The sequence below is a fragment of the Mauremys reevesii genome, linkage group 3 (genome assembly GCF_016161935.1).
Source record: "Mauremys reevesii isolate NIE-2019 linkage group 3, ASM1616193v1, whole genome shotgun sequence".
In the NCBI taxonomy this organism is placed as follows: Eukaryota; Metazoa; Chordata; order Testudines; family Geoemydidae; genus Mauremys; species Mauremys reevesii.
In genome coordinates, this window is record NC_052625.1 from 81,028,760 (window position 1) to 81,043,514 (window position 14,755).

A 14,755-nucleotide genomic window follows, 5' to 3' on the forward strand; every position below is an offset into this window, starting at 1 on the left:
GCACCAGCACAGCAAGCGCGTGCCTGGGGCAGCAAACCGCGGGGGGGCGGCGTGCCGGTTGCTGGGAGGGTGGCAGTCAGGCTGCCTTTGGTAGCATGCCTGTGGGAGGTCCACCAGTCCCGCAGCTTCGGCGGCAATTTGGCGGTGGGTGCCAAAGGCGCGGGACCAGCAGATCACCCACAGAAATGCCGCCGGATCTGTGTGACCAGCGGACCGTCCACAGGCACGCCGCCGAAGGCTGCCTGGGGCGGCAAAAAACATAGAGCCGCCCCTGTCAGCCATAGAGGCCTGGCCAGACACATTACACTGGAATCTAATCTTTTATTATTATGCTTATTCTTTCTATGTATGAAAAAAACAGAGCTTTTAGCTCTGGAGCCTTCTGGTGATGAGTCAGAGGAACTGCCATCCCAGAAAGAACAACAGGCCAATTGTCTAATTTTCTTGGACCATTTCTTGACCTCTTTTCCCCCTTCTTAATTTACTCAGTAATCTTCCTGCATAGGTCAGGTTGCAGTTTCAGGGCCCAAAAATGGTAACACAGATTCAACTGATAATAGAGAAGAGTAAATCTTAGTTTACAACAGTAAAGCATCACAGGGTATTCATGAGACCCCGAGCTCCAAATGGAAAAAGACTGGAGCTGGAACAAAAACCTTACTTTTTTCAAAACTTAATACACAGAGGGGAAATGCTATATTGCTTTTGGCCTTCTTAGCGCTCATCCATTATGAAATGTTGTTTTACTCAAGTACAATGTCGATGCAATGTCAAAACAAAAAGGCACCCTTAGGTTATGTGACTGTAAAAAGCAAGCTCTCTCTCTTTTGAAAATGTGACTCTAGAGCATCATGGGAAAGTTATGCAAATCACTCCTATGGCAGGCACAAACACCAGTTTGAAAAGCCTTTTGGCAGCTTTTGATTCTATTATAGCTTCCTCAAAACTTCATCTTTTATGTAATTTACATTAATTTACTGTTATGTTTCACTCTTTACATTTTACCATGGGGAAAAAAACCACATTTATTTTGGTAGAGGGTACATTCCCCTTAATTTTTGGGCAGATTTATTAATCTAATCTATGACTTTATATACATAATAATAATATGCATTTCTATGTACTTTCCCTATCCAGTGCTCTCAAAGCACTTTACAAGCACTAGCGAATTAAGTCTCACACCACCTCTGTGAGGCAGGGAAATATTGTTAGTGTGTAATAACTGGTCTCAGACCCAGGGCCAGCATTAGACTATCGCAAGCAGGCTAACTGCCCAGGGCCCCGCGTGGTGTGGGTTTGTGCGTCAGCTTCAGAAACATTGCAGAAATCCAATGTGTGAGCAGGTAAGGGAGGCAGAGTGGGGGGCCCACTCCTTAGTTTCTGCCCTGGGCCCCAGTGAGTCTAATGCCAGCCCTGCAGATTGAATACCAAGATGCAATTTAATCATAAAGTTCTGCTGAAATCAGAACTAGCAAAAGCATAGCTCATGCAGTTTATGAACACCAAGAAACCCCTGAGATTTAATTACCTTTGATATGCAGCCTGGAACAACATGCTGTTATTTGTAATATGCTAAATGATTACAAAAGGTTTTTAGGTAGAAAAAATGGAAGCAAAAATTATATGCTTCATTACCACTGAATATTATATCTATGAGGCAGGAAGAAGAAAGAAAGAAAAGAAGAAATATGAAGAAAAGCAGCTGTGTGCTGGAGGAGCAAGAGATATGACCGGCTTATGCTTGAAATAAATTCTAGTAGTATCAGGAATGTTGCCACATTCACAATATGACAAACCAAAGGACACCAGTAATTGTAAAGTTAAGGCTAAAATACTGTGGCAAAGGGACATGTAGAACCTCTACTGGTAACAAATGGAGTTCTGCATGAGGGTCACGCTCATTACATGTCTCTGACAGGATGCAGGGCTGCTGCTAGTTTGCTGCTAGAAAATGGGATTAACCCAATTAAGCGTCTTCCTCCCCTGGCACAAAGTGCTCAAGGGCAGAAGGAGGAGGGCTGGATGCTACAAGCCAGAGACCCCAGGGAGGAAGACAGGAAACTCTTTAAGACTAGTTTGTTGGGTGACAGAAGGCCTTGGAGCTACAGGCTGAGGTGATGGCTGTGACTGGGATTTTCTGGTTTAGATCTCTGATAATATAATATCAGCTTGCTTTAAATAGTGCACTCTGAACACATGGGGGAAATGTGTACAGGAGGAACACAAATGGCCAGAAAGATGTTTGTGGGTTGTTTGGCTGTTTTTTCCTATTCTACCTGGCAAACTACTCTGTCTGTTTACCAAGCCCATCTCCAGCCTTTGTATATCACCCTTTTCTGCCTTGTAGGATGAATGCAACCATTCCTGTGATGAAAGGAGCACTGCAGGTGCTTTCTTTGTTGTCTGTCAAAACCAAGTCTTGAATTGGCCAAGGACTAAGAGTGGTGGTCCCTTCCTCACCCCTCCTAAAAATGTATTACGGCTTGTCCTTGCCATCCTGAGTGTCAGGGATCCAAGCTGAAAACTAGACCTTATTTTAATCTGTGAATCTTCTTACTTTATTTACCAACATAGAGTACGGAAGAGAGCCATCCATGGAAGTATAAGGAGGTGGAACTATAAGGCATAATGGAGATGCTGCAAAACGCACTGGTACATTCATGACAAATGTCCTGCTGGGTCCTGCAATTCTATAATAAAAAATGAAGGTGGTGCTGGGGTTTGTGGGGGATGGTGGCCGAGGAGAGTCAAATACCACACTACTACTGGCCTGAGAGTTCCTGCAGTAATGCAGAACATTAATTTCTTAAAGATTCATCCAGATGGTGACTCCTGACTAAGGTATGGTAAAGAACTAAATATTTATTTCACCACATATTTGGTACAGACATGGGGCTTGATTCTGCTCTGGCATCATTTTTACACTGGTGTAAGTCCATTGACTAAGCAGAGTTACCCCAATTTACACTGATGTACAGGAGACCAGAATCAAGCCCCATGTCTTCACCAAATACACGGTGAAGTAAACAGGTTAGGACCTGTGTGTGTCTAATCAACATTTAAACATGCTATTACAACTTCAAAATCATTACTTAATATTTGGGTTTTTTAAAGGGAGGGGAAGGGGATTTTGTGCATTTAACATACGGTAGCCCAACCCAGTTTTCTCTCAACAAAAGCATTTTCTCTAGAAGGAACTATTACATGCACTCAAATTGTCTATCAAACCCGAACTGCTAATTAAGAACAAAAATGACTGTGAAATTGCAATATAGGAGCCATTTAATTTTACTGGAAATTCTAGGCCTTTCCTGTCAGTGAAGTAACACCTCTCATCAGCCCTGCAGACACCAGCAATGAGTCACCTCTCCTTCTTTGGTTTTGCCAATTAATGATGCAGACTGTTTTCATACACTTGCCACTGATTAACTATAGTTGACTGTTTTGTGGTTATAGTTGGTTATGCTACATATAATTTAGCAAACATGTCAGACAGTCAGAGTGCTACAGAGGAGATTTTTATTCTGTTTGTTTCATTTTTTTTATACAAAGATACTGTTTAATATTTGCAGTGAGAAACTTCAATATCAAATGAGACTCCCAAGAGGCTCTGTGTAAATATTCAACACCATGAAATATCGCCTTCTGCTTTGTTCATGTCATACCAGCAATTACTAGTAACAGCATGGCTGATTCGAGTGTTATGTGCCATCTAAATGTATAACGAAAAACAATGGCAAATGGGAATTATTTCCTCTAATATAGATTTAATTATTAATCAAAGCCAAGATGTATACTAAATATTGGAAGAATTTCTTGACAGCTGCAGGAATGTAGTTATCTGTGGGAGGTTTATAGTCCTTTTCATTAAAAAGAGACATCCATATACCTTCACAGCAAATTTTGTCCATACATACTTTTTTTCCTCCTCAGTATATTCATGGCTTCTTTTATCTAAATACAGAGCAGTCAAGAATTTTGCTGGGAAGTTTTTACAGTACTCATTAAGTTCTAGATCACATTTTACAAATAAATTACATCTAGCCCTTACATAGTTTTATACCTTTAAAAGTATTTTTAATAAAGACCATATAAGCACTTAGCATTTGAGATGTGTTTTCACTGAAGTCAAGTAAGTGCTGTGAAAAGCTCAATCCTTAACCTCCCTGTTGACAGTAGTAACTAGTGCCAATTGTGGTGCTAGTTTTTGTAACAAAGGAATATCAGGAATGAGATCATGATTTTTTCATAGGCTATTTAACAGCCAACAGATTGATTTTGAATAATGGTTTAAAGATTTGATTTTTTTCATCCCTTTTAAATAAAACAAAAGGACAACTTGATAACTTTTGGTTACGTTCACCTTTAGTGGATTTTAATCAGTAATCTAGAGTTTAAAGGCTCTATGCTGCTAGCAATCACTATTCAACAAACTTTAAATAAGTTTTCTGATTTGTTCTTGATGTACCTCCTGGAAGCCATAACAGCATCCTTCCCACGGGATTTAACTCCATTTATGTAATCACTGACGTCAAAGAGCCAAGTCTTGACACAAACCCATGACTTCCAAATCTCCAGATTTCTGTTGTGATCTACAGTACCTGGACTTAGAAACCAAATTTTCACCTAATAGTGCATTTAACAAACACCACTAAATTGTTAATTACACTACCTGTGAACCTTGTATGTATCTTAATGCTAACTGCTAACTGTATCTTAATGCTAACTGCAAAGTGCAAAGTGCATGATCATGTTAAGATCAATCTTGTGAATAGTGAAAATTGCTTAATACTAGGTTAAAGATATTGTCTATTAAAATGTAGTCAGGGTGGGGAAGGAAATATGGGGGTTTGGGACACTCAAAGCTAATCTGGGTGAAAACTTAATTGTTTCTCTAAATGAGATTGACCCACAAGTCTGTTCAAAGTTCAAAATGATTTTTAATTAACTTTTACATTTAGAATTTAAACTAAATTGAAGCATACACTGCCTTTATAAAAATATTACTAATATGTGCTTCTGTAGTGTCTGTCATTCAAATATCAAAAAGTTCTTTTCAAACAAAAATGTATGAAACCTCATAACAAACCTGCAAGGTGGGTAACTACTGTCAGACCTATTTCACAGCTGGGTTAATTCAAGTATAGATGTAAAGTGACTTCCAAAAGAAAATACAGCAAGTCTGTGGCAGAGCTGGGAATAGAAGACTCCTGTCTCCCAGTGCTCTTCTACCTGTTAGACACACTGGGCTCAACTAAGAATGAGCTATAAGGTGTAAAGTTAGAACCTCCTGCCATTTATTATAGGGGAGTTAACTGAGTGTATGTATATAGCATTGCAAAGGGATCTCAAACAGGATTAAGGTTGATCAATTATGCTATACAAATGCCTCACAGACACATTACAAATTGGTCTGTGCTAAACACAGGTTAATTATCTTCCTGTAAAAATAAGACAAACATTTAGAGCAGCGATGACAAATTACTGCAAAATAGCTAATTACATTGGCTGAATCATTGTTTCTCATAGGAATTTTAAACAGTAAAAATATTATGCACTTTTAATGAATATCAGGCTTATTTTATGCTTTTAAACTTTTGCAAGGTTGGTAATGGCTCTGCAGGTCTATAAAACAATACAACATCTCAAATAAAGTGTCTCATCTTCCTCTTGCCTTCCATCTGTTAGTGTCTCCTAAGATTTTGTCCTTAGCCTCTATACTGCCTTTCCTTCATGACCGTGTCTGTTCTTATGGTTTCAACTCCAGCCTTGATGAGGATGATTCTCAAATCTCTGTTTCTTAGAACTGTATGCCTTCTGTTCAGTTCCTTATCTCCAGGTATCTTTCTAACACCTCCTCTTGGGTGTCATTACAAGCTACCATTACAAACTCTCCAAAATGGAACTTTTTCATCTTTCCTTTCAATACTTTTCCACTCTGTCTCTTCTCTATCTCCATTGAAAACACAACGATTAAGAATTTGTGAGACACAAACTGGGAAATAACATGTATTATTTTTTATGAATATGGTGCATGACTCTCCTTATTTATGATGGAGTTGCTATGGAGTTGGAGTTAGATCAAAAGGCATTGTTAAAAGAACCAAGCAGGGAAGGTAAAATAATGGGCTAGATAAGGAGCATCCCACCAAACAGTAAAACACAGTAGCCAGGTTTATAGCCATGAAGAGGTGACGCCTATGTCCCAGCCCTAGTGAGAGCCAAGGCTGATGAGAGAAAGACCAAAGGGAAACACTAACCCATCACAGGAGCATGGGCCTAGAAAAGGGAGGAGGGTTAGGTGAGCAAGGTGAGGCTGCCCAGAGAGAATCAATGAAAGCTGATAGGCTAAGGGGTACACAGAGACAGAGACAGCCTGCTGCAAGCAGGAAAGTATTTTTCCCAGCCAGAAATGGGGATTAGCTGAGCTAACAGGAACCTACAAAAGCTGATGAGGAATGATGAAGGTGTAGGTCAGAGCATGTGTCTAGCTTTTTTATTGTTTTTACCCTTTGCTCTATGTGCTTTGTATCTCTGGGGAAACAAATGAATAATACTTTGTTTTGAAGACCCTGTTTTGAGTTGCTTTAATCAACTCCCTGGTCACAGGTTCCCAGAGCGAAAGGGCTTACAGGTTCCAAACACTGTTCAGCTTGTGTCATTAACCTGGCTGGGAACCAGGAAGGCTGCAACCCAGTGACCCAGTGCCAGAGTGGTTGGATTGTGTGGTTCTGCCTGGATTGAAGTGCAGGAAGCCAGCCCTGTTACCTAACAGGTGCACATGAGAGGGAGGGACTAAAAGAGGTCCAAGGTGCTGTTCTCCCTGTAACTGTGACACTTTGTCTCCCAGATTTACAATCACAGTGGTATATTTACACTTCTCCCCATATACTTGTCTCTACTAAGCATGCCCTTTTTTGATCTGTAATATAGCCATCATTACTCCCCATTCCCTGAAAACCCGTGTCCAGTTCTTGTCCATCATTATCTTGTTCTAAACTTCTTCTCTAGAACTTCCCACCTCTCCCATCTTTTCTCTCCAATCAAATCCATATAGTGTTTCCAAAATCATTCTTCTCTCCTGTCACTCCAACAAAATTGCTGGCCTCTGAGAAAGCCAATGAAAGGATTCAATCTGTATTTAAGTTTCATATCCTAGTCTTCGAAGTGTTACATAATCTTGGTCCCATCTGTATATTGCCTCTCATTTTGTATGCTATTCCTGAACCTCTTTCCTTACTGCTCCTTTCATTGTTCTTCTCGCACTCATGGCTACTCATTTCTATCACATCGCTCCTGTGCCACGAACAATCACAAACTCCCTGTGACCCCTAGCAACCCCTCTTTCTGCTCCTTGCTCCAGGAAAGCTTGCTACTTTCTCCTCCACCCAAATTCTCCTCTCATCTTCTCTTACTTGAGCTAGTGTTCCATGGCTCATCATGTCTTTGGCTTGCATAGCTTAGATTGTAAGCTCTTCAGCAGTTACAAAGAATAAATACTAACCCAAGACCCCAGCCCAACCAATCTCTTCTTATGCTTTTTACATTTACACTTTCTGAAGGCTAATTTCCATTCTCAGCAGAATCACTACCTTTGGTGGAGGTAATTTATTTCTATAAACACAATAAGAGGATTAGACAACACAGGTGAAAAGATAGTCTGTACTTTTAAAGTTGGGAAATTTCTACATATGTAGGTATGGCAGATGGCTCTGTAAAGGTTAAGCAACCTTTACCCAGATGCTGGATGGCATAAGCAGCCTTTCGGTTCTTTCTGTATTTTATCCAAGGGCTTTCAGCTGGAAGAGAATCAAATACCCAACTCTCTTATGGCTATTTACACTGTATGCAGGTTAAATCACATAGTAGATGCCACATGATGCAACTACTGAATATTTCAAAAGGAACAATAGCCAGATTAGACATCTATAATCAATTCTGACTGCACATGAACTCACATTTAATTTGACTAAATAGATCATGTTTGAAAGTGCAGATTTGTGTTGGCTGTTACACGTGTTCTACTTTGTGCACTAGACACCTGCAGTGATGTGTACATTATAAAACTCAGAGATTAGATTGATAGAGATAAGCAGATGACTATTTAAACATTTAGTCTAAGATTAAATTTATAGGACTTATCTCACTCCTATTTAAGTCAACGGAAGTCTTGTCATTTACTTCATCACGAACTGGATCAGATCCATAGTGAATGAGCACTATGGGAATGTTTTAGTAGACCACAAATGTCCACATTAGCTAAATTCACTCATTTCCACCTTACTTAACATATTCAGATCATGCTAAAATAAACTAGTGCTTTACATGAAGCTGGGAGATAAATAGTTAATCTATGTAGCAAAAGGATATGAATAAAACCGTCATCCAAGCTGCAGACTGATGTTTGGAGTTGATCTTCTAATTGCACCAGTTTCTCACTTATTGCTTCACATTTTTCTCCCAGTTCTGCAGAAAATAAGTGGCAGTCCTAGGAGTTGAAAAGGAAAAGAAAAGGTGATTGCTATTGATTCCATTAGTACAGTTCAAATTCATGGCAAATTAAGGATAAAATAAATATTTTAAAACAGTAAGACTGGATGGCTCAGGGAACTGGTAACAGGAATACAGTGCCTTGCATTGCTAGGTCACTTGTTCAAACCATGGTGCGGTCTGTACTGACTGAAGGCTGTTTTTGTATGATGATTTGGTGACCTACGTGAAATGAAATGAGCTGGTGGTCTCAATCTATCTCCAAGCAGCAAAATAAGTCAAGATAATTGTCACACTCAGCAGGGAATTAAATGTTCACTGAGACAGAACTGCCCTCTCACTCCCAGCCCTTCAGTGAAGGGGAATCTTGCACTGCCTATGCTGTGCATGTTCTATTGTTAAATAGACTATAGTCTCTAGGGGTACAATTTTCAAAACCACCAAAATACTTTAGAAATCAAAGTCCTATTTTTCAAAAGTGACTTAGACATTTAGGTCCAATGACTTTCAGTGAGACTTTCTAAGTGCCTAAGTTGCTGTTGAAAACATCACTTGGGCTTCTAAGTCACTGGTATTTTTCAAAATTTTACTTGAAGGCTATAAATGTTGACATCTCTTTCAAGCACTAAATTTGCTAAAAAAATTTGAAAAGACTAAAAAAATGGCTAAAGTGTTGAGGGACTTTTCGAATAATTCAGAATTTTGGGCAGGCTTGACATATGTGCCATTATTTAATGTTTTTCATCTTAAGAACACTGAACATGTATTGATCTAACTAACCAGGGGTGGCCAACCTGAGCCTGAGAAGGAGCCAGAATCTACCAATGTACATTGTCAAAGAGCCACAGTAATAGGTCAGCAGCCCCCCACTAGCTCCCCCACTCCCAGGACCTTCTGCCCACCGGCTGCTGCTCAGCGCCTCCACCTCCTCCTCCTCCCTCCCCGCACCTCCTAATCAGCTGTTTTGTGGCATGCAGGAGGCACTGGGGGGAGGGGGAGGAGTGAAGGCATGGCAGGCTCAGGGGAGGGGGCGGGAAGGGGTGGAGTGGGGGCAGAGCCAGGGGTTGAGCAGTGAGAACCCCACAGTTGGTGCCTGTGGCTCCAGCCCCTGAGTCGGTGCCTGTACAAGGAGCTGGATATTAACTTCTGAAGAGCCGCATGTGGCTCCACAGCCACAGGTTGGCCACCCCTGGTTTAGATTAACAGTATTCTGCTATTGCATTACAAAAGCAAGCAAGAAAATATAAGCTTAAAAAAGTAGTTGTTTCCCACAATTTTTATTTCAATCACAGTCCATTTTAAAATGTGTAGTGCTACTTCCCGTTACAGGATGGATCAAATTTTGCAATTAACCAGGTTTAGAATATTTGCTATACATATTTCCTTGCAGTGTCATTCCTCATTAGGTGAATGACAAATTGGCAAATGATCATTCTGGAAAAAAAAAAGTTCTAAAATTAAATTGTAACAGTGACACACACAAAAGGCAATTTTGCTATTTTAATCTGCAGCTGCATCTACACTGGGTGACATGGCCAGGCTTGGGGAAAGCGAAGTATATATAAATGGGTGATTAGGTACCAGCTCTGAATTTCCATAACCACAGTATTGAGACAACCACGGTCATTCACTAACCGGTCAGCCTGAACTATTCTTCTCTTGCTGCATCCCCTACAAATTCATCTAAACAGGTGATGTTAATTTTACACATGCAACTAGTATCCTGGCTCTTATATGAGCCTCAGAATCCACAATGCCAGCTGCTGTGATGCTTCCTTAAATCATGGCATAAATAATGGCAAAGGATTCTGGGGCCTATGCAGAAACCCAAGCATTCACTAATAATAAGCTAAACCAGAAATGTCTTCCTTGAGGAAAAATACACAGGGGGTGGGTGGGTTGGGACGGTGACCAAACAGCTTCACTGCCTAGGTTACAAGGTAGACAGAGCTTCTCTTATGAAGCATGTGTGCTCTTCTTCGCTGGAGTGTGCTGTTCAATGTGAAGTATATTGGTTCTGTGGATCTTTAGAGTGTTGGCATAGTCATCTATGGTGTAACAGTGAATTTATACCAGTGGATGAATTTGGCCTATTGTTTTTAAATTCAGAGGCAGGTGGGGAGAAGGTGGCATCTCTCTCTATTGACTGTAAATGTCCTTGTCTCAGAACTGGGTAAAGAAAATGAGTCATCCATCGAGCTGGTAAATTGTTATTCCGTACACCAGCAAGCTCTTGTATGTTTTTTTAGGGAGAGGGCTAAGCTGAGCAATTTACACAACTGGAAGGCTATTATAGAATAGCTTTGTGAGAAGCATACAAGAAAAGATTGCAGCATTCTAAGTAAACTTTGGTAACTCTAATGCTAGAAAAAGAAGAGTTAGTAAATCATTGACAGTCATTGCTCTGAAAGTATATCTAAAAATGATGATTACCTACTGAAAGTTTCATCTTTGAATGCCATTTTTTTTCTAGAGAAGTTAACCATCATAAGAAAATTAGATGTTCATATAGCCAGCATTTCAAATGTGTCAATGTTGCATGTGTGCACGGGGGGCGGGGGAGGTTGGTGCAGTGATGGTTTGCTCGGTACTATAAAATATGAGCACTTGATTTAGCTTTTAACTAGGATTTGAAAGCTCTTAAGTGCAGATTTGCTTTGATGGATAAAACATATAAATGAGATTTTCCAAATCAAGCTATCGCTGCGGACTGTACGCTTAGGTAAAATAAATGACCACAGTACAGAACATGAAGAAGTGCTGTTTTAAAGTGACATGTAAACAAAAAGCAGGCTCTAGTTCCATAATATCAATATATTGAGTACTTTGTCTGGATCAGACTACAGTACTTTGCTTTAATTAAGGGCTATTAGTATATTAGAGCAGACTCACGCTGCCAAAAAACTATGAGATTTCCAAGACTGGTTTGAAAAAAATCATCATCGGAGGCAAAAGTTAAAAAATATTGTGTAGATTAAGTGATTGTCTTTGAAAATGTGTGTCATTATATTTAAGAATAATGATACAATAAGGGTGTGTGTTATATTGGGACGTCCCCATTTTCAGATGGATTAAGTCAAGTCTGAGGTCAGAGTATTTTCCTAGAGTACTGTTGCATGGCCAGTTTTAGCCCTAATATCAGTCACCTAACTAGCACAATTGCTGAAAGACAGGATTGGTTTCCAGAGTCCCTTGAACCCAAATCCTTTCTAAAGTTGCCTTCATCTGTGCTTCATGGTACACGAAATACACAGGAGCCTTAAGACATCTTAACTGCAGCATTAACTCAGGTGATCGGCACCTAGGTCTGAGCATCTGGGTTTGTCTAGCTCAGCTGTGTGTGGTCATACCGCAAAGCCTTACCTGAATTACTGTGTCCTCAGTGGTGTGCACTCACCCATGGGTGTTGCTAGGACTGCTGGGGCATATGCCAGGGTTCTTGGCACTGCAGTAAGCTGAGCTATGCTGTGATTCTTTCCCAGTGAATTGTCAGAGAACTTGTCTGTCCCTCAGGGGTAATTGTGGGAAAGCACTGAAGGACCATCAGCCCTCAAGTGGTTTAGCCTGCACCCACATTGCAGAATGGGTGGGTCATCAATCCAAATGAAAGCCTCCTCTGATTTTAAGCTATTGCCTTGGACAATCCAGCTAGCCCAGGCAAGACAATTGTGTGTGTGGATGGGAGGGAGGTTGAGGGCCACACCCAAGTAAAAACCTGTGTTAACTCCGCCATGAAGAAATACCCTAGTCAATGAAGAACTATTCTGTATTGGTCTACTTCAGACAAGTTTTACTCTGTTGACAACATAGGTCATCTCATTTGGCTCCTCCAGATCATCTCCTAAAGTCACATGCAAAAGGAGATCTTCCACCACACCCTCTCATTGTAGCTATGATCTGTGTATTAGTTGAAGTGGGCTCCTAATTAGACCTCGCTTTCCCTTTTGTTTTCTGATTCAGCAGTTACAGAAAAGGTCCACCTTTTGGTATACCCGGTATTTCTTATCTTTTAGCTTTTGTGGGTAGGCAGAGGGGTCCTTCAAGCCCATGTCAGATCTTAGAGCAGCTTTTCCCCCAGGTAAAAGGTGTGCCCCTCTTGGGGAAAAGGGTGCACAGACAGACCTCCCAACTGTTCTCCAGGGTCCCAGCTTTTATTTCTTTTTATAAAAAGTTAGTGTCTAGCTGTTACTTTGTTTTAAAAAAAAAAAACATGTGAAAACATGACCCAAGTGCACATATGCAGCAATGTCTGCCTGAGTCTCCAAAGAGCCTGAAACAGTAGTGTAGAAGTGTGAATTGTGCCATTCATTTCACTGGCTACAACGCCAATGTCAACATTTTAAACTATTCCACTGCTCAGCGAAGCACATAAGAAAGAAGAGGAAGCATCATGTTATAAGAATCTGTACATTCTACTCCATATGTCTGCATCCTTTAGGTAGGACTTTAACAAATACCTGTCGGGGTTGGAGGGGCATGATTGGTTTCCTTTTTCTGAAGTGGGACCCCTCAACTTTAAAAAGTTTGGGAAATGCTGCCTTAGAAAATTCTAATTTCCTTCCTCTTTTTCCACTCAGATGTCCTGTGTCACTCCAGGCTCTGTATATCAATGTAATCTCAAATAAAATCAACAGTTACTTCAGATTTACATTGATGTAACTAAAAATAGACTCTTTCTCCTTTCCTGTTTGCTCATCCCATACCAGCAGAAATCCTCTTTCTGTTCTGTACCAGCTGGACTGGATATTTTATCTCTTCCTCTCTTTTGATTTGTCACTGTCACGCCTCAAGTTTGCACTGCTTGATAGACTTAGATAACCTGGAGACATTCTCTGGTTATTGGCACTCTTTAGGGAATTTCCAATGTTTCCCATTTAAACTTGAGGTTTAGCTTGAGACTTCAACCCCTCAGGCTAGTCAGGATGTCAAAGCTTTTCTTTCTTTATTCTTTTGACTGGCTGAGGAGCCAGAGCTCCAAACACCCTTTTAGTGTGACTTCCAGCTCTAAAATGAACTTGAGGGCAGTTAGTTTCCAGATAAATGATGCATACAATCATGTACCCATGTGCTGTTGCAGAGATGCTATACAAAAACTGTCACAGGATGAAGTGCTAGGCAAAGAAATGGCTAATGTTTAAGCTTCCTTTCCTTTTTGAGAACCAGCAGTCCCTAATACAGTGTATCCATGCATCTCAGAGTGGTGATTTAACAGTGCTGTTGGGGAAAGGGAGACTGGTCTCTGCAGATCTGTCGACAGACACTGCAAGTGAAGGTGGGATTGTTGCCCGGATAGGCATAGCCACCTTAGCTTTAGGTACAGCTACACTGCAGGTGTCTGTTGGTGTCGTATAAAGTACACAGCCCCCCTACTAAGGTATAATAGCAGCGTAGCCAGTGAGGCATAGTTTAGGCAAAAAAAGACATACTGAAGGGTGTGGGTACGTACCCAAGTACATACCCTACATGGCCCTCTACTCGCCCAAGCCCTACCTCCCCAGCTACACTGCTATTTTTAGCATTGTAGTGTCCTGCTGACTGCCTGCAGCTGGAGTCTTTCCCCTCTGTGGGAAAAGACTCCCCCAGCAGGAACAGGCTCTGGCAGCTGGGAGGCAGTGGGGAAAGGCTCTGGCAGGGGAGAAGCAGCAGGGAAAATCGTACATACCCTGGGTCCTTGGAGGGCTTGTACTCTGGTTGTTAGCACATGCTGAAGCTCATGTTACCACATCTACACTGCTATTGTTACCCGTGCTAGCTAGATTAAAGCTAGTGTAGTATGCCTACCTGTGCTACAATGACACCTTCACTTGCAGTACAGATATACCCTTAGTGTCTTCTAAGAGGAAAAGTAGCACTGTCTCCTCCAACTCAGACTCTGTGGTCTGTTCTTATGAAAACCGTGAAACATACAGACTCCTGTTTGCTAAGTATTCAGGAAAGCAGGATTCTAATTTCATTATCATAATGACCAACTAGAAAAGTGGTACAGCAAGGGAAAAAAAAAGTCCCACATCACACACTAGCGTTTGAGGAAGTAACATAATTTTCCACTTAGCTTTGGCCCCATTGATCACAGCAAGCAACCCGCTAACCCCACTTCCCTCTTCAGTCCCAGAATGACTCAGTGAAGTCAGGTTTTCTTTTAGGTGCAACATGGAAAAAGTGGCTCATGCCGGAAGGAGAACAGAATAAATGTTTGCAAGTTTTCACAGTACTAGTGGGCAGACTGTCAATCATCTTCTAATAAGGTAAAGAAGTATTATCTGCA

The 14,755-nt window shown here is 40.9% G+C and overlaps 1 protein-coding gene across 1 annotated transcript in view; it reads right to left on the reverse strand.

Annotated features, from left to right (window-relative positions):
- The window catches only part of DISC1 (DISC1 scaffold protein), a 345,826-nt gene that overhangs the window by 6,752 nt on the left and 324,319 nt on the right, over positions 1–14,755 (reverse strand). The window contains 1 exon segment of the mRNA XM_039530205.1: positions 8,371–8,488. Coding sequence (XP_039386139.1) covers positions 8,371–8,488 — 118 coding nt within the window.